We start from the raw sequence: 24,043 nt of genomic DNA on the forward strand, positions 1-24,043 counted from the left end.
CTGTGTGTGTGTGTGTGTGTGTGTGTGTGTGTGTGTGTGTTTCCCTCGCCATGGCCCAAAAGCTGCCTGAAGGTCTGAATGGAAAGGAAGAGTGGGTCCATTTAAAGATCTAGTACATGGCCTTATCTCACTCTCTTGTTTTGCAGATTGGAAACTAAGGCCCTGATAGGGCAGTGACTGGTCTAAAGTTAGGAGGTGAGAGCAAGGTTGGGATCGAAGTCAAGCCCACCACTGCCAGTCCAAGGCTCTTTCTAGCAACACTATATTGTCTACAGCTTTCAAAAAGTTCCCCTACCAACCCAAATGGCCCATCCCTCTCCCCCTCCCCTACACGTAATTGGGGTTGTAACAGAGCATATTGAATTCCAGGTTCTCATCCCAGTGTCTCAGGAGCACGAACAGCTGGCGAGCGGTGGCCTTGAGTGCGCCCAGTGTGCGCCCTTCGGGTACCTTCTGCTGCTCCAGCCATGAGCTGGCCTTAGCAGCTACCAGCTCCCACTCAATGAAGTAGGAAGCTGAGTTGTGTTCTAGCCATGCGAGGGCCACCACGGTGGCCCACAGCTTTCCTGTGAACTCCAACAGTGCACTTGAGTCCAGGCCTGAGCTGCCTTCAGCTTGGGACTCCAGGGAGGTGTCCTCACAGGGTGGGGACGGAGATGACAGAACAGGGCAGTGCTGTGGACTCTGGTTCTTCGAATCATGCCGGTGGTTGACGAGGGACATTCGGAGGCAGATGAAGGGTGAGGTCCATTTGAGTTTCTCCATGTGGATCTGGATGGCCTCGCAGAAGGCTTGGTTGAGCAGAAAGGCTCCTGAGGCCAGCTGCAGAGACACCTGTGGGCAGGGAAGCCATCTTCGTGGGTCTCAAACCTCCCAGGCCATGGGGCCCCAGGCCACGTGAAATCCAGATCCACATGAAACGTCTGCTTGTTCATTTCCTCCTGCCCATTCTGCCTGTTTTCGGGATACCCCAAGTCAACTGGGTATGCTCTTATTTAATTTACCCTTCAACATAGCGGGCTAATCATTCTCCAGGCCAAACTCACTCACTCTCCCGGCTCCATGCCTGCCTCTTACCCTGTGCAGGCTCTGCTTGGCCACTGGGATTGTGCAGACCTGTCCTGCAGACCCTAGCCTGCTCACCCTTGTCCCTGCATGGGGACTGGTCACTCTCTAAGTCCTAACAGGTCACTCTCTTAGTCCACTGTCTGCCTCCTCACACGTTCCCCGCCCCCTCTCTCTTTCCTCCTCCACATCTGTTCATCTGTCTTGCACTCAGAGGGATCTCCCTCCACAAAGCCTAGATTACATGCTCTCTGAAGGCCCTGCTCAATTTCCCATTTACTCAGTGTTCTGTTAGACGGAGTCCAGCGTGTGATTTATGAAGCCTTGCACCACCTGGCTCCGTTTTTTCCTGCACTCCCCTTCCCTCCACATCCTTCTCCAGATGACAAGCTGTCTCCTTTCTAGGCTTCCAGTCATGACTCCTCAAGAGTCAGGTCTCAGCTCAGCCACTGCCTTCTTCGGGAAGTCATACTCCATTCTGTTAGTACCCCCGAATGACCCCTGACCTCAGGCCTCAGGGTCCTACCTGTATTTCCCACCAAAGAGAACCTCCCACTGCTCTTAAGGGGTGGGATTGCCCGGTTCCTACCCTGCCTTCCACTGGGTGCTTCCTTCCAGGAACTACACTTAACTAACTCAAGGCCGACTCCTCAGGGTCTGCGCTGAGTCTGACTCAGTCATCACTGGCAGAGTGATGACATGTGTAAGTGCTCAGTCCCCCTGGACTTTTGAGGATTCCAAATGACACCATGAACACGCCTGGGTGTGGAAGGATGGAGACATGAGGTGATGTACCCGAACCATGCCTCTCCTTCACACACCCCACAAACCCCAAGCTCAGGGACACTCAGAGGTGGCAGAACACTGCTTGCTGTGTTCCTTGACTCTGAGCAGCAGGCTGCAGATCCAGGCTCCTCTAGCACCATGGCGTACTGAGCCACCTACAGAGCCACTTTTGGAGCAAGGGTGTGTCCTTAGGATGGGACTTTTACTCATCCGAGAGTCATGTCAAGGCTTATTTTTATGTACTGAGAACAGACATGTGGCTGATGTTATAGGACAGTGCCCAAGTCCCGTGAATTTTTAAGGCAAGGATAGCAGAGCATAGAAAAGCATCTTGAGGCTGGCACTGGCTAATACGGACACCCCATGTGGGAATTCCTGACTGTTCCCTCTGCCTTGGTGGCTCCTTGGGTGGGGAGTTCTAGGAAGCTCAGGATTTCTTTAGATACGGGCATTGAGACAAGAGCTCCTTCCCTTGGAAGAGGGGGAAGGCCTGGACAGGGGGTGAGCTGGGTGGGAGGGGTCTGAGGTCTGGTACTTACCAGTGGTATGTAGTCGAAGCTCTGGGTGCCCCGAGTTGGCTCTGGAGCCTTGGACAGTGATTTGCTGAGAAAGCCTTTGGCAGCTCGGGTTAGCAGCCTCGGCTTGCTGAGATTCAACCTGTGTAGATAGAAACAGGTTCTCTGGGTCAACCCAGCCCTCTCAGAGAGAGAAATGGAGGCCTGGAGGAAGGGGGAGTGTCCATCCCTAACTCATCTGTTAGGGACAACAGGGTAACGATCAGGTCAGTGGATACTGTCTGTGGATACTGTATCCACCCAAGGCCAGGGATGGGGAAACTCCTAAGATAGTTGTGACAGTTGATATTGTCAACCTGATGGGTTCTGGGGCCAAGGAAGAGACAACTCTCTGGGCTAATGGAGGAGGGAAGACCCACCCTAAATGTGGGCAGCACTATCCCATGGACTGGAATCCTGGACTGAATGAGAAGGAGAAAGTGAACTGAACACCAGTATCCATCTCTCTGCGTCCTTACTGCAGATATGATGTGACCAGCCACCTCACACTTCTGCCGCCATGCCTTCCCAACCGTGATGGACTGTACCCTCAAACTAAGTAAGCACAAGACAAACCCCCTGAAAATTGCTTTGCTTGGGTGATTTTTTTCACAGCAAAGAAAAAAGTAACTATTTTTGGCCTTCCCATGGGTGTTTATATTTAAAGAGACCTTGGAAATGGAGGGAATATTTAGACAGCTTGAGACCCAGCACACTGGCATTTTTAGGTCGCAGGACTTTTTAGCACCATTGAGGTAAGGCTGCCTCTGCCTTTGACAGGAAAAAGAAAGCAAGCACCATGTTCTCAGAGGAAACTCCACTTACTTGGATACAAAGAGAGTCTCGGAGGTCTTCATGGAGGATGGGGCACTGGTGGATGTGTTGTGAGGGGGACCTAGAGAGTCACAGAATGACAAGCTGAGACTTGATAGGGGACCTGTCCACTGAATCACCTCCCACCTGGGGAAACAGGTTCCGAGTGGAACAGGAGCTTGCCTATGTACAGATGGTACCAGGATGCGAACTGATGGCTGAGCAGCTACACCCCAGGGGCCGTGGATAGGGGTGACATAGGTAAGGGGCAGGGGAGCCTATAGGGTTCTTGCAGGCAGAGCCTGGCATCTTCTGGGAGGTGACTGAAGGGACTGTTACAGTTTTTCACCAACCACACCATTTCTGGATTAGACACTGAGTTGGCAACCCTGCTAGAGGATGCCATGATGGGTGCCAAGGGACAATGGCCTCTCAGCTGGAACGGGGGCGGGGGTGGGGGTGGGCGTGGCACGCAACCCTGGGCCCAGCTCTATAACGAACTTGCTAAGTGACGCTGGGCAAATTGCTTCCCCCTTCCAAGCCTCAATGTCTTCATTTTTAAACCGGGGACAATCCCCTCCATCTCTTGCTGGCTGTTCTGAGACATCAGTGAAGTTCTGGGCACTCTGTTGGTGACGCCTCCCTGCCCCTAGTACTTCTCACATTCCGCTGACACAGTAAGAGGGCCAGCCCCAGCTGCCTACCTACCTTCCTCAGCGGTTTGCTTCTCCTGGCCGGGGGACAGGGGTTTATTGAAGGTCGAAGCAGGGCTTTCTTCTAGGGCTGCAACAGAGGAGGCCAGTGGGGCCTGAGCATCCTTCACCTCTCCTTTCCTCCTACCATGCTGGTATCAAAGACTTAACACCCCCACTCACTAAGCAGTGGCCTCTTGGTAATGTTCTCAGTTCACATTGTAAACTGGGGCTAAGGGTACCTGTCTCACAGAGTCAGTGGGAGGAGCCAGTGAGACATCATTCAGATAACGCTTAGTGCTTTAAGTACTCAGCCATGTACTCAGTGAAATCTTCAACTACAGACCCCACAGGGAATCTGAGGCAAGTCTGGGAGGGCTTCAGGATGGGAGTCAGAGTCTAGATGCGGTGGTATTTCCTCCCCAGGTCTGTGCCCACTGAGATGTTCATTTCCAGGAGGCACCAGTACATAGCCTCGACCCAACAGAAGGTTTTGAGCCTCAGTTTCCCTGTCTGTAAAATAGACATGCTAGTCATAGTCCACAAACATGATTGTGGTGGTTTGAATGGGACGTGATCCCCATAGGCTCATGGATTTGAACACCAGGTCCCCAGTTAGTGGGAAAGTTTGGGGGGCGGTTATGGAACCTTTGGGAGTCAAGTCTAACTGGAAGATATAGTCACTAGGGCAGGCCCCACTTCCTGTTCTCTTTCTTTTTTGTTCCTGTGTGTGGATGAAAACGTGATCAGCCGACTTCCTGCTCCCACCACTGTTTTCCTGTGCTCCTTCCCATGCCTTTGTCACCGTGAGGGGCTCTATCCCTCTGGAACTGCCAACCACGACGAGTTCTTTCTTCCCTCAGTTGCTCTGTTCAGGGTATTTTATCACAGGAACAGAAGAGTAACCAATACAGCGCTGAACCAAGTTGATGGCTATTGGGACTGTCACTTCTGGGGTCAGACTGATGGGACAAGCTGACATAAGGGAGGCTCTAAATTATAGAAAAGAGGTTCGTGTACAGACACGGCCAGCAAAGCCTCGGTCTCCCCAAATGAGAAGGGGCTCATTGCCATAGCACTCGGCACGAGAGCGAACTAGAGATGGAGTGGCTGAATGACTGAGGCAAGCAGGAGGTAAACACAGTGTCACTTTGTCACAGTTCACTGCCAAACACTGAGCCCGAGCCTTGATTCCATCACATACGGCCACCGCGAGTGAGTCGCTGACTTCTCCGAGGCTCGTTTCTCTCCTCTCTTGACCAGGGAACAGAACGTCCCTTGAGAGGCGGGCCAGGGGTTCTGAGTAGTGAGGATGGAGCTAAGTGCAGGGGACTTCTCAGCGCAGTGCTGATAACCTTTGGTAGGGAACGAGGAGGGGTAGTGTAAGAGGTGAGGGGCTGGAGATACGGGGCTTGAACAAAGCATGACAGGAAGGATGGGGCTTGCGATTTCCATGGACGCCTCTGCCTGACTAGGGCTGAGATGCAGAGAAGGAATGGTTTAGACCAGAAAGTTCCAGAAACTCAGTGACCGGGCTCAGCTGGTCCCTGGTGCTTGGGGCACAAAGAGACCAAGACGTTGTCCTTAATTCTGAAAAGTGGCTCTGCACATCCAATACTCTAGTCCTTCTTTTACTATCTCTTTCCTTACATTCTTACAGTGTGGGTGGCTGCCTGGGGTCAGGGTGTGGCTGCTGGTGTCCTCCCCATGTTCAGCAGAGGGCAGGATGCCCCCACTGTGTATAGAGGGTCCCAAGGGAAGGGGTTAGGACGAGCACAGGCTGTCTGTGGAGAGCCAGAAGACAGGCGTAGATGAAAGATGTAGAACAGCCAGACTGTCAATCAGCTCAAGGTCACACAAAGGTCATGCCACAGTTCTCTAAGCACCAGGCGATCAGGTGAAGGCTGAAGGGGAGATGCTAGGAACCGAGGAAACAGCAGATGGTGTGACCCCGGCAGACTGAATACTCTCTATGGCCATCACTTGCTCCTGCTCATTAGGTTTCCCAGAACTTGGTGTCAGGGAGAACCCAGAGGCTGGAGAGCCGCAGCTGAGGGCGGGAAGGGACGCTGTGCAGGAGAGCCTTGCAGAAAGCCCTGCCTGCTATTTCCTGCTTCCCGCCTCTGCACAAAGCTGGGTCCTGGAGTTATACCAATCCCGTGTCTATGGTAGTCAGTCCTCCAGAGCCCGAGAGGCCTGGTATGCCCTCTCCTTGCTTAGAGGTCCCCGAGGCCTTGGATGTAGGGATGCCTGGACTTCTGAGCACACTCACGAGATGGCGTTTACCTAGGGTCTGGAATTTGCTGTCTCCTGCAGCTGAGGCGTGTTCTCTGAGCACGGTCTGGGACCTCCCAACACCAGCCGATGAACTCTTCCACTGTCGGGTCAGGTTCCGGAAGCTGACCATCTGCTGCATGGCACCTTTGTGGAGGACAAGGAAGGAAAAGGGATCAGGTGGGTGTGAGCCTGTTGGTTTCTGCCCTTTTCCCAATGAAGGAATGGCTCTTTTGTCTTTCAATTAACCTAAGGTAGGCAAGCGTGACGTAACACAAGACCATGAGCTTTGGGGCCAGAAAAATCTGGGTATGAACTCCAGCCCCATCCCTCACTAGCTGGAGAGGATGTGAACTCCGAGCCTCAGTTTTCCTATCTGGAGAATGGGGATAATCGTCTTACCAGGTAAATATAACTGTTGTGAAATGCCCCAGCCCCCTTCTCCTACATAGATCCTTAAAGCCTCAGGCATTGCTGTTGGAAGGCACAAGGGTGAAGCCAACTTCTCAAAGTGTGTTTAGGAGGCCTCATTCTTAGAGAACATTAGCCTGGGAGTTGTTCCTTAAAAATAGAAGCTGTGTTTCTGGGAAGACGGCTCAGTTAGGAAATCATGTAAGGACTTGAGTTGGAGTCTCGGAACCCACATGAAAAAGCTTGGTGTAGTGGTCCACACTTATGATCCCAGTGCTGGGGAGGCAGAGGCAGGAGGATGCCTGGGACTTACCATCCATCCATCCATCCATCCATCCATGCAGCCTATTCACTGAGCTTCCAGCCAATGAGACTTTCTCAGACAAACAGCACTTGAGGAGCAATACTTGAGGCTGACCTCTGGCCTCCACATGTGGGCACACACACATGTCTGTGCACACACACATGCACCCACCCATATGGTCACACATCTACAAATACACGAATAAACACAGAAGAAGAGTCTCCTCGGGGAGTACATTTGGAAAAGCTGTGGCCCATGTTCCCCTGGTGTCTTGATGTGAAGTAACACTTCAAGGGCTCTGAGAGCTTCTGCAGCAGAGAAAGCTCCTAGCTTTATTTAACCCAGGGTCCTTGAATGCACTTCCTGACTTGATAGTTTCTATTTTTTTGCATTAGACAGCTATTCACAGGCTAAGAAATAGGAGTTTTGGTTTCTTAGCACACATGTGGGGAGGGGTGGGCTAGACGGCAGGGGCTTTTGGATTTGGAGTGAGAAGTGGCCTGGGTCCTTGATCTCTAAGGCTGTGCTACACATGCCAGCCACAGGGTCAGAGCTGGGTGAGCGGAGAGAGAGAGAGGCTTCCCTGAAACAGGAGTGACATTACATCAGGCCACAGCCTCTGGTCCAGCGCTGGCGTTCTGAGCTGGAAATGGGGAGGCAGGAATGAGGGATCATTTTGGTAATATGGATAAGGAAATGAAAGGGAAGGAGAAAGGAAGGGCAGGGGAAGGAGAGGAAGGGCATGTTTGGTTTCTAAACATCTTCCTGGAGATCTGGTTAAGAAAAAAAAAAAACTGCAGGCCCGAGGCTGTAGCTCAGGATTACAGTGCTTACCCAGCAAGCCAAGGCCCTGGGTTCCTGTGGTGATATATTGTGTACCCTAGTAAGCTTGCCTGAGGATCAGAGGACAGAGCTACCCACTAGATTAGACATAGAGGTCATGCAGGGGTGGCACACACCTTTAATCCTAGCCCTCGAGAGGCAGAGATCCCTCTGGATCTCTGTAAGTTCAAAGCCACCCTGGACTACATGAGATTGACTCAGTCTAGGAGAGAAACAGAGCCAGGCAGTGGTGGCACACACCTTTAATGCCAGCACTTGAGATCTCACGCCTTTGTCTGGGAAGCACACATGCCTTTAATCCCAGGAAGTGGCATGGCAGGGTGGAGAAAGGTATAGAAGGTGTGAGGAGACAGGAACTAAAGGCTCTTTTTGGCTGAGGCCTTTTGGGTGAGGACTCAGAAGCTTTCAGTCTGAGGATTTGTGGAAACAGGATCGGCTGAGGAGTTGGCTAGGTGAGGTAGCTGTGGCTTGTTCTGCTTCTCTGATCTTTCAGCTTTCACCCCAATATCTGGTGCAGGGTTTTTATTATAAGATCGTTTAGCATTTGAACAACAGGTTCCATCTCCAGTAAGACTAGCAAACAAACACAAAATGAAACAAGCCACCAACCAAGCCAGGACAAGGCTTTGCAAATGCCAAGAAAGGGGAATTCAGAAAAGAAAAACCCTAGAGTTAAACAACAAAACAAAAACAACAACAATAGCTACCACCACAACAAAGAACCATGAAAACTGTCCCCTCATCCCGGTGGTTCTCCACCTATGGATGGAGCCGATTTCATAGGGATCGCTTATCAGATATCCACATTACAATTCATATTAATAGCAAAATTAGAGCTATGAAGTAGCAATGTAAATAATTTTATGGTTGGGGGTCACCACAACATGAGGAACCGTATCAAAGGGTCACAGCATTAGGAAGGTTGAGAACCACTGATCTACACAGACATCACAGATAACATGCACAGACATCACAGATATACACAGACATCACAGACACACACAGACATCATAGATAACACACACATGGACACAGACACCACACACACACAGCTTGCCACTGGACACATGTGAGGGCCAGAGAACAACTTTCAGGAGTCGGTTCCTTAAACCATGTGGGTTCCAGGGATCACATTTCGCTCCTCAGGTTCGGCACATTTTGTTCCTCAGTTTAACTGATGAGCCACCTCGCCAGTCCCAGGTTGTAATAAATATTAGGAGAAAGTATGGAGGCGTGGGGAGAACACAGACTGGACCAGGCCACTAGGATTCAAAGCTTAGCTCTGCCTGTCCTGCTTTGTGACCTCAGGCAGTGTTTCTAAACCTCGTCTGCCTCCACCTCTGAGTCCCAATAAAAAGTCACTTTGGGCAATAATGGAGTCACTTTGCAGAACCTGTTCTGAAAGTTAGGTGATCTAAAATATGCTTTAGAACATGGATTGGGTGTAAAAACAAAAGAAGTCAGTTCTAGGGACTGACCTCAGGGACTCCCAAACTAGGCAAGCACTCTGCCATCCCTGGCTCTCTTTTTTATTTTTTTATCTTGAGAGAAGGTCTTGCTAAGTTGCCCAGGCTAGCCTTGGAAATTGAGTATGTAGCCCAGATAGTCCTTAAACTGCCATCCTCTGCATCAGTCTTCTGAGTAGCTAGAATGACAGGATGGATGGTGGGAGCTCCCTGCAGTGGAATACACCACATTATCAAAACAAACATTTAAAGGTTCCTTCCAGGGATAGAGTATTTCACACCCACGTTTTGAAAAACATAGCATGTATTAGTGTGTTCTAACTCACATAACCTTATGTGTCTTGATTTCTCTCCAAGAATAACCCATCAAGAGAAACGCAGACAGGAACAGCAGGGAAGGACAAGCTTTCCTTCCTGGGTGACTGTCACTCTGACCCATCTGTACCTAGTTTGCATCAATCTAGACATTCTGGGACCCCCTGTCATTCATTGTCCCTCCTGAGGAAAACAAAGGACAGTAAAGGCGTTTGCTCTTCTCCCCTTTGGTGGCCGGGCCACCTGCTGGGAGCCTTTTGGCTTTTGCATTGCCTGGCACCCCTGTCTGCAGGGCCGTTCTTTCCGGTATCTCAGCCCCAGCGCAGGCCCATGCACCGAGGTGCTCCACCCTTGCACCGGACGTGCCTTACCAGAGTTGGGGTACTTCACCACCGTGGGCAGGTACCGCCTCTTGTTTATGTCCACAGGCACGAAGGCTGTGTACTTGCTGATCACATTGCAAGCCTTGCTGGTGTGCACAGCGTTCACCTGGTATCGGCGATTGGACCCTGGGGGAGGAAGAGTGAGGGTCACTGTTGGGGATCAGAAAGTATTTTTGGAGACTCTGGAAGCTAAAAGGAAAGCTTGACCAGCAGTCTCCATCTTTGGGACCAAATAGGTCTTCAAAGTCAAGGGTCTGTGAATGTACTAAAGACATTCAGACAAAAAAAAATTCATCATTTTAAAATAAAGGGTATTTTAATGTAAAAAAAACTAAGTCATTATCTTAAAATAAAAGAGTGAATTCCCTTAAATAACAGTTATTTAGAAGGTAGTCTACATTGTCTGTATTTTATATTTGAATTTTACAGATGACTAATGGGAACCTTGTTACAGGGCTTCATGAGTTCCCAGTCTGACAGGACCTACCTCTGAGGAGAGGATTGAACATCTGTGGCTGGAAAGATGGCTCCATGGGTAAGTGTGCTTGCTAAGAAAGCATGAGACCCAAGTTTGTATGCCCAGCATACAACTGAAAAGCTGGGTGTGACCATGGCCACCCGTAACCCAATGCCAGAGATGCAGGCATGGGGAGACAGGAGGACCCATGGGACTTGCTGGCCAGCCAGCCTAGCCAAAAAGTCCCAAGCTTTAAGTTTGGTGAGAGCCTCTTGTCTCAAGGGAATAAGGTAGAGAGTGGGTCACACTCAGCATCCTCCTCTGGCCTCTGTATCTACATATCCACCCCACCACTCCCATCCAAAGACACCAGAGAGAGAGAGAGAGAGAGAGAGAGAGAGAGAGAGAGAGAGAGAGAGAGAGAGAGAGAGAGAGAGAGAGAGATTGAGAGAGAGAGAGATTGAGAGAGAGAGAGAGAGAGAGAGAGAGAGAGAGAGAGAGAGAGAGAGATTGAGAGAGAGAGATTGAAAACCAGAGAATGAATCCATGTAAGGTCATATAGCAAGTTAACAAGGACCTGAGATTAGGATTTAGTATGACCTGACCAGGAAGCTCAGGCCCTTTCTACTAAATAGTGAGGAGTCCTCTTTATGAGCTTGTTGCCTTCTGAGGTTGTTCAAGAAGCCCAGGGAAGGCTGGGCGGTGGTGGTGCAGCACTCAGGAGGCAGAGCTAGGTAGATCTCTGTGAGTTCGAGGCCAGCTTGGTCTATAGAGCGAGATCCAGGACAGGCACCAAAACTGCACAGAGAAACCCTGTCTCAAAAAACCAAAAACCAGAAAAGAAGAGGAAGAAGAAGAAGAAGAAGAAGAAGAAGAAGAAGAAGAAGAAGAAGAAGAAGAAGAAGAAGAAGAAGAAGAAGAAGAAGAAGCCGCCCAGGGAAAGAGGGGTGGAGGAGTATTCACAGGAAGAAAAGAGTATCACGCATTAACCCAAAATACAAATTAAATATATGCCACATAGTATGTAAATGAAGCATAAACTTAGAACAAAGGAATCATGTAACTCTTATTGGCTCTTAATTCTGTTCTCCAAGCGTGTTTCATCCAGATCTCAATAGTCATGTTCTAGGGAAAGGCTGCCCCAGTTCCTGAGCTAAATTAGCTCCCGAACCATCCCTGTTATACATGGCTTAGATTCATGTGTTTCTGAACAGCACTTAATTATCTGTGTAATTGTTTGATTAATGTTGGCCTCTGTTAGCCAGTGCCAGGTGCCCCTGGGAAAAGATGGACTGGCTTTGTTCTATGCCAGCCAAGCTCCGGGGCATCAACAGGGCCAGACACCTAGCCTGGCCCCCAGCTGGGTCCCCAGCTGACCAGGAAGTCAGTGGGGTTGATGAGAGAGTGCAGGGTCTTGGCTGGGTCTAGGGACTCTGTAGGGAAGGTTGTCTCAGAGGAGCCGTGATCACTGCTGGGTCTCCAGGACCAGGCACGGGACACTGCAGAAAAGTGCTGGGTATAAGGGAGCATGGAGGTGAGGGAGTGCAGAAGAGGAGGAGGCAGGAAAGTGCGAGAGATGGAGGAGGCCAGGGCTGGAGAAGGGAGGGCACCTCCTGTTGAGGATAGAACCCAGGCACCATTAAGTGTCTTGGGGAGAGGTGTGGAGTGGAAAGCCTTGGCCACTGCAGGAGTGTGGGACGGTGGTAAGTGTTGGAGGCAGTGGAGGAAGAATTAACAGTGGGACCTCAAGCACAATGAGGATCCCTTCTCTCCGCTTCTAAGAGTGGGCAGGGTGTGGGGTGTGGCTTCCATGAAGAATGGGTGGATCTAGGAGGTGGGCAAAACCTGTGCCCAGAGGGCAGACTTTGAGGCTGTGGGAGGGGCTTTTATGAAGGGTAGGGATGAACGTTTTTGGGGGGTATGGGTTTGGCATTGGGAGGTGCTGTGAAGAGGGGTGGGCATATACAGGCCACTGGGCAGGGCCCTGGGAGGCTAGAGAGAGGACCATGTGGTAAGGGCAAGGCTTTGGTGACAGGTAGGGTGCACATTTAGGCATGGGAGGGGACACTGGGTGGAGTTGGTTGGTTAGGTGGCTAACCTAGAGAAGCGGTTGGAGCCCCTAGAGCAAAGGCTTTGAGGACTTTTGGGTGTGGGCAGGAATCTGAAGATTGGGGAGGGGAATCTTGGGCAGTAGATGGGGCACTAGAGGGCGGGCCTTGGGGTGTGGGTGGGGCTTTGGAAAGGAATGGGCCGGGGCTTGGGCAGTGGGTGGGGCACTGTGCTGCCAAAGGGCTGGCTTCTGGTAGGGGATACCGCCCCTTCCTCAATCCTGGGCTCTCACCCAGCTCAATCTCGTCCTCACGCTCCGCCAGCTGCTCGAAGTCGCGGATGATGGCTCGCGCTGCCAGGTGATGGAAGGTCTCGCTCCACATGTCGGCATCCTGCGCGTCCCTCCTCTGCAGGGCTGGCGGTTCCAGCTCAAAGCTCACCTCCCACTGCAGACGCTGGTTGTCGCACAGGCCTTTGACCAAGGCCTTGCCCAGCACAGGGCCGGGGGTGGCGGGCCTGCAGGGGCTGACTTGCTCCTCCAATTCAGCCATGGGCTCCCAGTCTGAGGATGTCTCCGTCTCCAAGGTGGACGGGTGATGAAGTAGCTCTGTGGGTGGAGGGACGAGAGGGCTGAATCTGAGGCCAGAGACAGGGAGCCATCCATAGAGGATGCTACCCTTTCCCCGGGTGCAGTCAAAGCTAGCCCCCCGCCCCCTTAAGGAGTAGAGGACAACTTCCGAGTGGGGGATAGATCTCCCTTTCAGGAAGCTTGTCCCTGAGGGCCTGGATTGATAGGGTGGGACCATCAGGTTGAGTGGAGAAGGTGGGACTAGAGAGGTTCTCAGAGCAAGAGTTTCACGAAGACACAGAGGAAGGCACTGGTCCCTGTCATCTGAAATTGGGCCTTAGCCTTTCTGACCCCTCAGATCTTGGACCTTGGGCGCTTACCCAGGTCCTCAGAGCTTCGGCTGTCAGGTGCAGACTTTGGGCTGGAGCCAGGATCCAGCTCCCTCTTAGGGCTCCAAGCCTGGGGTTCCTGGCCAGAGAGCAGCGAGGGTTGGCAGCCTTGAGGCAGAAGGGACGGCCGGCGGGCTCCCGGGCCGTGCAGTCTGGGGCCCTGGCTCAGGTCATGGCCACTGTTGAGTAAGGGCTAAGGAGGACAGCAGAGAGCAGGGGAAGGGAGGAAGGAGGAGGAGGGAGGGGAGGAGGGAGAGGGAGGAAGGAGGGAGGAGATGATGGAAAGGGGATGAGAAGGAAGAGAAAGAGAAGAGGATGGAGAGGAGGAGGAAGGGGGAAAGAAGAGAAGTGAAGGAGGAGGAGGTGAAGCCCATGGTTGCTGGTGGCTAGAGCCTCCTTATTCTGACCCCCCAATGCTTCCCCTCTCTCCTCCTCCTCTCTTTTCCTCTCTCTCTCTCTCTCTCTCTCTCTCTCTCTCTCTCTCTCTCTCTCTCTCTCTCTTTCCTCCACAGCTCTTCTCAGAGCAGGCCCCTCAGGGACCCAGGAACTCATGACTTTGTCTCCACCACCCATGAGAAATAGAGACCAAAAAACTCCCCCAGGCCACAGGTCAACTCCAAGGCGCAGAGAACTGCGTGCCATGGAGAATTCCACACCCGCTTTCCTTTTTGGCATAAAGCTTAAAACCTTTTTTGTGTGGAGTTAAAATTACCAACCCTTTCCCGTATGTCTTCCCATATGTCGTGCTTAAAAGGTCTTTCCCACCCAAAAAAATCTTCTAGAAGTTTTGTTATTTTTGTTTGTGTGTTTTAAGTCTTTGGTTCATATGCAATTTATTTTCCTGTAAGGCGATAGAAACCAGCTTTTACTTTGATTTTCCAAATGGTGTAGGATCCCAGCACTGTTTACTGAACACAGTGGGCTCTCTGTGGTTTATCAATTCGCTACACTATCCTTACAAAGCTTTTGCGTGTGTGTTTGGTGCTGTTTACAGGCTTTTCCGTCTGTTTTGATGAGTTCATCTATCTGTTCTTAGGCTTGGTAGAAACAAACATCTAAAAGCCAAGGGGTAAATGGGAAATGCCCTTGCAACATGTATGATGGAGTTCTTTTTTTAAGAAAATGCTCTTGGTATAGCTTGGGTTTCCTGAGAATTCAGGATCCTTTGAGTCCCACCCAACCACTGACTTCTGTAACAACATGTGTTTGTTTAAAAATGCATTTTAATTTCCTTACCATGTGTGTTTGTATGTAAAGCCGTGTGCCACTGAGCATGTGTGGTCAGAGGACACACACGAAAGGAGTTCTTCCACCATATGGGACTCGGGATCGTGAGGGGACTGCATCCCGGTGCCAGGTGACTTTGGCCTTGGACCAGGGCTGCCCTGATGTGCATGACAGGGACTGACTACGTGACTGGGTGACACATCCGTGGTGACTCAACTAATCTGGACTGCCCTCCTCCTCATGACACACGCTATGTGCCCAGAAGCTACACACAAGGAAACATCTTCCAAGCACAGGAAGACACCCCATCCCCTTGCCTCGTCAGGCATTGCCCTAAGGGACAGGTGGCACCGTACCTACTGCCCAGCCTATTTGCCCTCTTCTGGTGTACTCAATAAACAATTATTCTTATTCTGGTCTTAAAAAGAAAAGAAAAAAATTCTCTCCCATGTAACTGAAGGGAAAAGACAAAATCAGAATTGTGGGGCATTCATCTATAAGTAGATTATATTGAACATACCAATAAGCTAAGCAGAAATGTTCAGAGCCACGGCAGTTAAAACAAGTCACAGTTTTCCATACTGGAGATTGGTAAATATCTAAATGTTTGGTGATGCTCAATATGTCAGGGTCTCTTATGGATGGTAAATGGGAGTGGTACACACTGGGACAACGGGCTGTCTGTCTATCACCCATTGAAATCCACAGGTTACCGGAGACAGCCATTTCACTCTTATAAATTCAACCCTGTGGGAGCCAGAGGGGTCCGAGGGTCTCTGTGCAAGCCATGTGTATTTGTTTTGTATTGACAATCGGAGTAAAGATCAGGGAACCAGCTGGGTGAGGTGGCAATGCCTTTAATCCTAGCACTTAGGAGGCAAGGGTAGCAGATCTCCGTGAGTTTGAAGCCAGCTTGGTCTATACAGTGAGTTCCCAGGTTACATCCATGGCTACTCAGTGAGACCCTGACTTAAAAAAAATCTGGAAACTATGTCTCCATCAGTAGGGGAGAGTAGGTTATGATATATCCATGTAATGGAGTATCACATAATATTGAATAGAAGGATTTCTTCATACAGCTGTGAGAAGATAGTTGAGGAAAAAAATACCTTAAATATTAAATTATGACAGATTTGTATCTCAGTGATGACAAAGAGTAAACTGGGGTGATCATCAGTCTCAGAGGACTGTTCATCAGGAAGAGTAATTTTACTGTATGTAAACATGAATTCAAAAGGCAGTAAGAGGGTTGGGGAGATGTCTCAGTTGGTAAAGGTACTTGCTACCAACCCTGACATCCAGAGTTTGATCCCTTGGACCCACATGGTAGAAAGAGAACTTACTCTCAGGAATGGTCCTCTAACCTCCACATGAGGGTAGAAGCATGCACACCCACTCACCCACCCAAATGTGTACACAGAGGAAACAAATGCGATACAAATTTATTTTTAAACGGCATTAAGACACTATGCATAATTGCACAATTTACATAAGCAGCTATTAAAATATACATGTGTTCTGTATATACGTGTATGTGCATGGTATTTCTAGAAAGACATACTTGAAATCAGTGTGCATTGGTGTAGGGGAGGGAGACTTTATTTGTACTTTATACCCAACTGAACTGTTTGAAAGATTTAATTCCAAATGCTGAGTTGTATGCATTGCTTTTGTGATGGAAGAATATTAAGCTAAAATGAATTTCCAGTTTCTTAGACCATACACATGACCTGGTAGGTAAATAAGATGAGAAGAAAAAAAACCACTTACCAGGTGTAATGGAATTGGGGGGGGGATATCAGTAAACCTTGGGGAATCTTGTCACATTATTATGTATTAGTATATATTGGGGTGTGCCTCCCATAGAAGGGGTGTCTTCCTGTCTCTAAATCAAGGACCCATAGCTCAAGGTATGGAAAGAAAAGGAGACTGGCCACTTTAGGGTACTTCTGGGGGGGGGCAGGTGCCAAGCCACGATTCTCTGACCCCTCCACTGAGATATTCTCTGCTGACCTCACCACCACCCACAATGGGTCAGAGAGAAATGGACTCTGCTACAGTTTCCATGGTAACAGAGGCATCTACAAGCATGCTTTTCACCCAGCCAGAGTCTCTGGGGGGGATCTACAAACACAGAGTGAAGTGCTGGGGGAAAGACAGATTGCAAGAGACAGCCAGGCAGGAGAGGAGAAAGAGATGGAGCTAGATGGGAGGAAGAAAGGAGTGAACCTGCCTCGGGCACTCAGTGAGTGGAACTGCCTTTGAAGAACACCAGCTACAGCCAGACATTGGGCCAGGACTGCATCCTGCATCCACTAAAGCCTGGGAGCCTCCTCCACCTGGAGTATGCTCCCATTCCATATCTGCTGGTGGATGGTGGCTGATGGGGGCTCACCCGTCTATTTACAATCTTCCCATCTTGTAGAGGAGGCAGTGGGGTTCAGAGAGGTTCAGAAATATATGAGAAGGATGCCTGACTCCAAGACTAGCTAACATATACCAAGAACACTGAGGGTCCCTGGAGAAGCACAAAGGAAAGTCCCCAGGGGCTAGGTGGCATGTGGCCCATGCTTATGTGTAGATTGGGAGAGGATGTGGTAGGGAAGCGGGAAAGCACACTGGAGATGGTAGGAAGCTGCTTTGGCCCATACACTTAGGACAAATGATTTCTGTCTAGAAGAAAATGCTTAAGTCATCATGCGGTTTAGCATAGTGGTCTCAACTGGGTTGTTTTGTCCCCTGACTTCAGAGACATTCTAGCATGCTTAGGACCAACCCCTATGGCAGAGCCTAGGCAGTAACAATGCTGAGGTTGTTGAGGGCTGACCTAACAGGACACTGGTGACCTTTCCTGTGGTGGCTCTGACTCCTATTCCTTTGCCTTGGGTGACTGTCCAGCCATGGAAGGACCAGCAGTGTGATGGAGGAAAAGCAAGAACCCTGAGGACCAGGGCTTCCTGGGTCAAGTCCAAGGGTGGCTGGGTATTCCAGGTAAGTCTGCTTACTTCTCTGACTTCCAATTGCCACATCTGTACCAAGTGAGGATGGATGGTCTCCAAACTCCCTTTCTCTCAGGTACCATAAAACCTAATGACAAGAGTCTATACAGGTGCCCTATGCCGGGCAAGCACACCGACCAGGGAGCATCATGATTAGGAAGTCGTTTGAAGTTGGCAGATAAAGGTCCAGTTAAGTGAGGAGTGACTTACTAAGCCAAAGATGACCAGTTTAAGGGGTCATTGATAAACATATTTCAAATAAAACCCAACATCATCAGAAGGCTTGGCATTATCTGGATCTGGACTGATCTCAATGTTCGTGTGATAAACACCCCATCTTTGTGGTTACGTGTAAGCCATAGCCAAGCCAAGCTCCTCCGCCCCCCTCCCACCCTACGCTGCTTAGGTACCTGCAGATCAATCTGCCACCGTTGGCTCCCTGAGCTGCTCTGACTGGCAAGGTCCTGCACCTTGGCTTTTCGAAGTGGGTGTCTCTTGGCAGTCCCAGTGGGGTCGCTGGCTGTGGTGGCCCTTGGGCAGGCCTTCTGGCTGGAGATCTGGTTGGTACTGTATGCCCTCCGTCGCCTGAAGACATCCAGACCTGGGCAAGGGCAGAAAGAGAGGAGCTGTCAGGGGGGAGGGCGGTGGGGAAGGAAGGGGCTTACATGCTGCCTTCCTGCTTTGAAATGTCTTCAGTTCCTGTTTTCTTACAGAAATATGTGCAGGTGTCTCCCTTAGCAACCAAAGCCTTGCCAGGTCTGGCCCTGGTCTATCTTCTCACAACTGTCCCTTCTTCTGTCCTCTCCATCGCGCGTGTGCGTGTGCGTGTGCGTGTGTGTGTGTGTGTGTGTGTGCATGTGTGTGTGTGTGTGTGTGCATGTGTGTGTGTGTGTGTGCATGTGTGTGTGTGTGTGTGTGTGTGTGTGTGTGTCCCCACCACACACACAAAAGACCCAAAGTTGACGTCAGGAATCTTCCTCAGTTGTGTTCTGCTCAACTCATTTTACTCTGGCCCTCTTGCTGGTGTGGTGAGCACTTGATTCACAGAGCCGTTTCCCCAGCCCCAATGTTCTTATGACTTTTACTTTTATTTTATTTGCACTTATTTCATGATGAATGTATTCAACCCTATGGAATGCTTCATGCACTTGCCTGTCATCTTTGGGCGGGGGCCACGCTAATCTCCTCCGTACCATTCTAATTTTAGTGTGTGTGCTGCCGAGGTGAGCAGCCCACTGTCTTCTTTTGACAGGCTCTCTCACTGACTGGAGCTCATCCATAAGCTGGATTGACCAGCATGCCCCTGGATCCTCCTGAGTCCGCCTCTCAACACTGGCCTTTACACTGGGCCTTGCTTTCTCAACGAGCACTTCACCTGCTCAGCCGTCTCCCCAGCCCCTCCCAGCCCCTTTTAGAGATGCTGTGTGGTCAGAGGAAACTAGAACTACCAGATGAGTGGCCCACGCCGTGCCGCCACGGCTTTGCTTGAGGACTAATGCTCGCAGGCACTTCCTGTCCCTTCCCACGACTAAGAGCCAGCCCTCAGTTGCCTATGATCTATATGCTTTTCTCTCCCCGGGGTCCCCACAACTGCAGTCTCTGTCCCTCTCTGCCGCTTTATCAGCGTTAAGGTCAGTTGTGCCTTTGTGTCTAAAGGGGGGACCTTGGAGGGCAGGTGCCAGGTGGGGGCCGTTCTACTCCCCACCACACACACTTTGCTCTTTGTCAGATAATCAGTAAATTCTCTTTGAAAAGGGTGTCAAACTCTACAAAGGCACATAGGTCTAGGTTGACCTCTCTTTAGCATCCAAGAACTTAGCCAGTTGCTGAGATTCTGCAGTCTCTGTCTCCTTGTCTGTACAGTGGGTATCACTGTATCCACACCCATAGCTGCTAACTGGTCCCAGAGATGGCTTTTTATCAAATGCTTAACACATACTAAATGCTCAATATAAGGTAGCAATCATTATGACATCCATGGAAAAGGGAACAAAACAGAGCAGAAAGCAGAGGCCCAACCATGATGGGTGGGGGAGTCTCGGTTGCATGGATGGGCATCTTGGGTCGGCTCCGAGTTGAAGATTTTGGTACAGGTCCCACTGCCTGAGTCAGGTGCCTCATCCTGAGAGTGGTAGAAAACAGAGCTGCTGGACTCCTGAGCATGCAGCATGCCGTACTTTCGCCTTTTGTCCTGGGGACAGGAGAGGAGAGAAGGGTGAGGAGCGTGAAGCTAGATTCAGCAAGGACTTCCGTGGGCAGCAAAGGGTGTGTGGTGGGGCTCGGGGAGGAGTCCACCTCTGAGGACCTAACAGCATAAGGAAGGGATGCTTGCTTGCTTGTCTGGAGAATTGGGGTGAATTTCTGATCAAGAGATTGTGAGCACGGAGCTGGACACTGTGGCTCACATCTGTGATTCCAGAACTCAGGAACTATGGTACAAGGCTAGCCTGAACTACACAGTGAATTCTGGGCCAGCCTGGTCTAAAAAGTACAATTCTGTCTCCACAACACAACATAAAAATAAAAAATGAGAAAGAGAGAGGGAATCTCTCTCTCTCTCAATCTCTCTCTCTCTCTCTCTCTCTCTCTCTCTCTCTCTCTCTCTCTCTCTCTCTCTCTCTCTCTCTCTCTCTCTCTCTTCCGAGACAGGGTTTCTCTGTGTTGTTTTGGTGCCTTTCCTGGATCTTGCTCTGTAGACCAGGCTGGCCTCGAACTCACAGAGATCTGCCTGGCTCTGCCTCCCAAGTTCTGGGAATAAAGGCATGTGCCACTACTGCCCGGCTAGAATCTCTTCTTATATTATGGTGATATTTAATTATTGACTTCATTCACTGAAAATTAAAAAAATATAATTCTAAATTTCATTCTTGTCTCCTTAGATGAACTATGTGTCCTTTCATTCTGTTCTTTATGACATAAACACACACACAGAGCACACTCATAGAAGTCATGTTTTATTTTATAAAAACCAGATCATACACATTTATCAGCATCTTGAATTTTGTACTTAAACCATTCTGCCTGCTAATCATTGTCTTTGGCATCTGTATATATAATATTCCACTACCTTTCAGTGTGAAGCATTTGCTTCATGGCTGTTTGTCTTTACCACCATATGATCTGTGGTCATAAATATATTCCATGGCTGTTACTTCTCTGGGGCAGCATCCTAGGAGTGACATTTCTGGATTGCAAGATTTTCTGTATATCTAATTTCACAAGTTATTTCTAGATTGCCTTCCAGGAGGGTAAAGGCAAGTCACACTTACATCAATAGCATATGAAGGTGCTGTTTATCCAACATCTGTCAGTAACAGGAGACAACATGGCCAGTCTCATGGGTAAAGAAAACAACTTGGAAAAATAGTGTGAGCATGTGTGTGCATGTTTGTATGCCTGTTCATATATATGAAAATGTACATGTGTGGGTCTGTGTGTGGAAGTCAGGGGACAACTTTGGGTGTCATCCTTAGCAACACTCATCACTGTCTACCTCCTTGAGACTGGGTCTTTCAGTGTTCTAGAGTTCGTCATTAGGCTCAAGACATGGCCAGAAAGTCTTAGGGGTGGATCCTGTCTCCACCTCCCCAGCTCTGGGATTACAAGCAGCCACAATGCTTCCTGAATATGTGGGCTCTGGGGTGAAATTCGGTTTCTCACACTTGTGAGGCAGGCACTTTACCTTGCCTGAACTATTTCATCAGCCCAAGAGAATGAATCAAAGACTTGGTTGAGTCCCTATAATGTCTTCCAAGGCTCCACGTTTAATTAAAATTAAATAAAACATGGACCATGAAAAAAAAACATGGCCAGTGTTTTGCTTAGAATTTTCTCTGCATAATTGAAGAGCCCACCTTCCATAACACATTCATATTGACCATTAAAAATCTGGACATTTCATATGGCATTCCAATTATTCTTAGAGACACAGTCAATACATGGCCTGTGTCGCAGTACGAAAACATTTCAACTCAGTGAATGGAAGCTTTCCAGTCCAGTCAAGTGAACCCCGGGTACTGGACAATGTCCTCTCTGCTCCTTGCTCCTGACTAGGCATTCAGTCATGGTTGCCTTCCTTTATGGCTTCCCTCTTTCATTTTTATTATTATTATTTTAATTCATATCTACTTTACAAGCAAGTGAGCATCTGTGTTCCTATGTGCGTGTGTGCACATGTGCACATACGCATGTGAAGTCCGGAAGACAAGTGCATGCCACTGTACCTGGCATTTCTACACAGCGGGTTGGACTCAGGTCCTCTTGATAGCACAGTAAGCCTTCTACTGACTGAGCCACACCCCACCTCCTGTCTTTCAATGTACCAAGTTCATGTTACACTTAGCCACTCTAGGCCCTGAGTTTATAACTCCTTAAAAACCCACCATGATGAGCAATGGGAGAGTGGCGAGGAGGAGGCAGTTGCTTAGGCCATCTCCCGTCGGTCTGGGGTACTTACATATCTGGAATTGGAAATGTACAAGGAGGCATCGCACACAATGCCATATCCCATCAGCCGGTCCCCAGGGAAAAGGGAGCTGGTGCTGACAGGTGAGATCAGGACCTCTGTGGTCTCAGGGAAGATCCACTCCACAGTCACGTCACTCAGCATTGGGGCCATAGCCTTCTTCAAGGATTTGATCATCTGGTGGAGAGGGTGAGAACACAGAGTAGGCAGATATGTGAGGAGGATGCAGAGAGATGAGGAGATAAAAAGATGGTGAGAATGTGGACTTGAGGGGAGGGAGGCCCAGCAGACTTGGGTAGCAGCAGCAGACACACCTCTGAACTCCTGAGACTCTTGGGATAGACCTTTGCCATCATCCCTGAGCTTAGCATTTTAAAAAGGAGAGAATCAGAGGACCAAAGTGTGGCTGTGATTAGTTCAACGGCCCGGCATAGAGCTCAGATTTGGGGCGACATCTCAACTTCACCCTCTCTGGGCTGCGGATGCCGCAGGACTGGGAGATCCTGGAGGCCCCTCCGTGTACCTTTGGTTGCAGCCGCTCCCCCTCTGTCAGGAACTCTGCACTGCCCTTGGATACAGACGCCAGCCCTTTCACCAGCCTGTAGCAGACACTGGGTCCAATTCCAAAACTATAGCACCTGGAGGACAGGGACAAGGAGGAAGCTCTGCATCATTGTCACCAGTGGGATAAGAAGACAGAGCATGGCCCAGCAGAGGCAGCCTAGAGATGGCTCTGTCTTCAGGCAAAAGCCTGGGGAGAAGGAGGAGCTATCATGAAACACACACACACACACACACACACACACACACACACACACACACACACAGAGGCATGCGCACACACGCACGCACGCACGCGCACACACACACAGGCATGCGCACACACATGTGCACACGCACTACAATCAACTCCCAGTTGGCACTGGCAGCAGCCTCTCCTTAAGCTGTACTTGGACTTGCATGCTGAGCCGTGGATAACCCACCCCTCCTCATCTTATGAGAGGTTAAAAAAAAAAAAAAGCAAACATGAAAAGCATCACTCAGCATCCTGGGAACAAAGCATTCTGGGAAATGTAGGTGCTATCCTCTCCCTCTGGCCCAGTGCACACTTTGTTCTGATTTGGGTTCCCTGGGGGCAGCCTGGGGTCATCGGGCTGACCTGGTAGAAGAGGCGTGATTCCGCACCAGCTCCAGAACCTTCCCTGTGTTGCTCACAGCCCCATCCGTGAACAGGAAGAGGAGCCTTGGGTGACCCTGGTGCACTGGCTGCCGGAAGATCCACTTGAGAGGGGAGAGGATGTTGGTGCTGCCCATGTCAGCCCGTATTCTCTGGATGCAGTTACATGCCATGGCCAAGTTCTCCTGCAGGGAAGGACCATGGCAGAGCAGACAGGTCCTAGGTTCACCACGTGGCATGGAGTCTCTAAGTGCCTCCCGAGGATGAACTCTGTTCTCTGGCTCTTAGTTCATCAGCTACACCCCTGCCCACCCATGGGGAAATGTCACCATTTGCAAAAGAATGAAAATCTGGTCGTTTCTAGATTCTTCTTTAGAAATATAAGAATTTTGAGCTCTTAATTCCTCAGCACAGATAAAGTTCCCTGCCTGGTAAGGGAAGCAGGTGACATGGAGGAAAGAGCACAGTATTGGGCATCTTCAGACATGAACACTGAATCCGACTCTGGCACCGACTCCCATGACACTTTAATTACTGGCATCAGGTAGATGGTATTACAGTAGGAGTTGATTCCCTCCGGATACTATCTCCTGCCCCTGGCTTAGGAGGATTCTCTTCCTATATCCATGTTTGGAGGGACTTAGATGGAAGGGTCTACTGAGGTTGGGGATGTGGTTCAGTTGTAGCTCACCTAGCACACAGGCAAGCCCTGAGTCCCACTCTCAATCCCATATAAACAAGGTGTGCTGGGGCATGCCTGTAATCCACTCCGGAGGTAGAGGCAGCAGGGCCACTACATCAAGGTT

The 24,043-nt window shown here is 49.9% G+C and overlaps 1 protein-coding gene and 1 non-coding gene across 6 annotated transcripts in view; both read right to left on the reverse strand.

The window, feature by feature from the left end:
* Positions 1-248: 248 nt before the first annotated feature.
* Vwa5b1 (von Willebrand factor A domain containing 5B1) overlaps positions 249-24,043 on the reverse strand; it is a 63,602-nt gene continuing 39,807 nt past the window's right edge. For all 5 annotated transcript variants that reach the window (XM_015999331.3, XM_042272162.2, XM_042272161.2 and 2 more), the window contains exons 10-22: positions 23,220-23,422; positions 22,584-22,698; positions 22,052-22,237; positions 19,615-19,786; positions 18,006-18,196; positions 13,361-13,562; positions 12,705-13,019; positions 9,895-10,032; positions 6,197-6,331; positions 3,927-4,001; positions 3,231-3,300; positions 2,391-2,508; positions 249-834 (exon numbers count right to left, since the gene is read on the reverse strand). In XM_015999331.3, the coding sequence (XP_015854817.1) occupies positions 328-834; positions 2,391-2,508; positions 3,231-3,300; positions 3,927-4,001; positions 6,197-6,331; positions 9,895-10,032; positions 12,705-13,019; positions 13,361-13,562; positions 18,006-18,196; positions 19,615-19,786; positions 22,052-22,237; positions 22,584-22,698; positions 23,220-23,422 (2,427 nt within the window). In that variant the 3' untranslated portion in view covers positions 249-327. The remainder of the gene's footprint in view (positions 835-2,390; positions 2,509-3,230; positions 3,301-3,926; positions 4,002-6,196; positions 6,332-9,894; positions 10,033-12,704; positions 13,020-13,360; positions 13,563-18,005; positions 18,197-19,614; positions 19,787-22,051; positions 22,238-22,583; positions 22,699-23,219; positions 23,423-24,043) is intronic.
* On the reverse strand, positions 18,720-18,826 carry LOC121827718 (U6 spliceosomal RNA). The gene has a single exon (XR_006070028.1). It is a non-coding gene; the product is annotated as a U6 spliceosomal RNA (small nuclear RNA).

This window comes from Peromyscus maniculatus, chromosome 2 (genome assembly GCF_049852395.1).
Source record: "Peromyscus maniculatus bairdii isolate BWxNUB_F1_BW_parent chromosome 2, HU_Pman_BW_mat_3.1, whole genome shotgun sequence".
Lineage (NCBI taxonomy): Eukaryota > Metazoa > Chordata > Mammalia > Rodentia > Cricetidae > Peromyscus > Peromyscus maniculatus.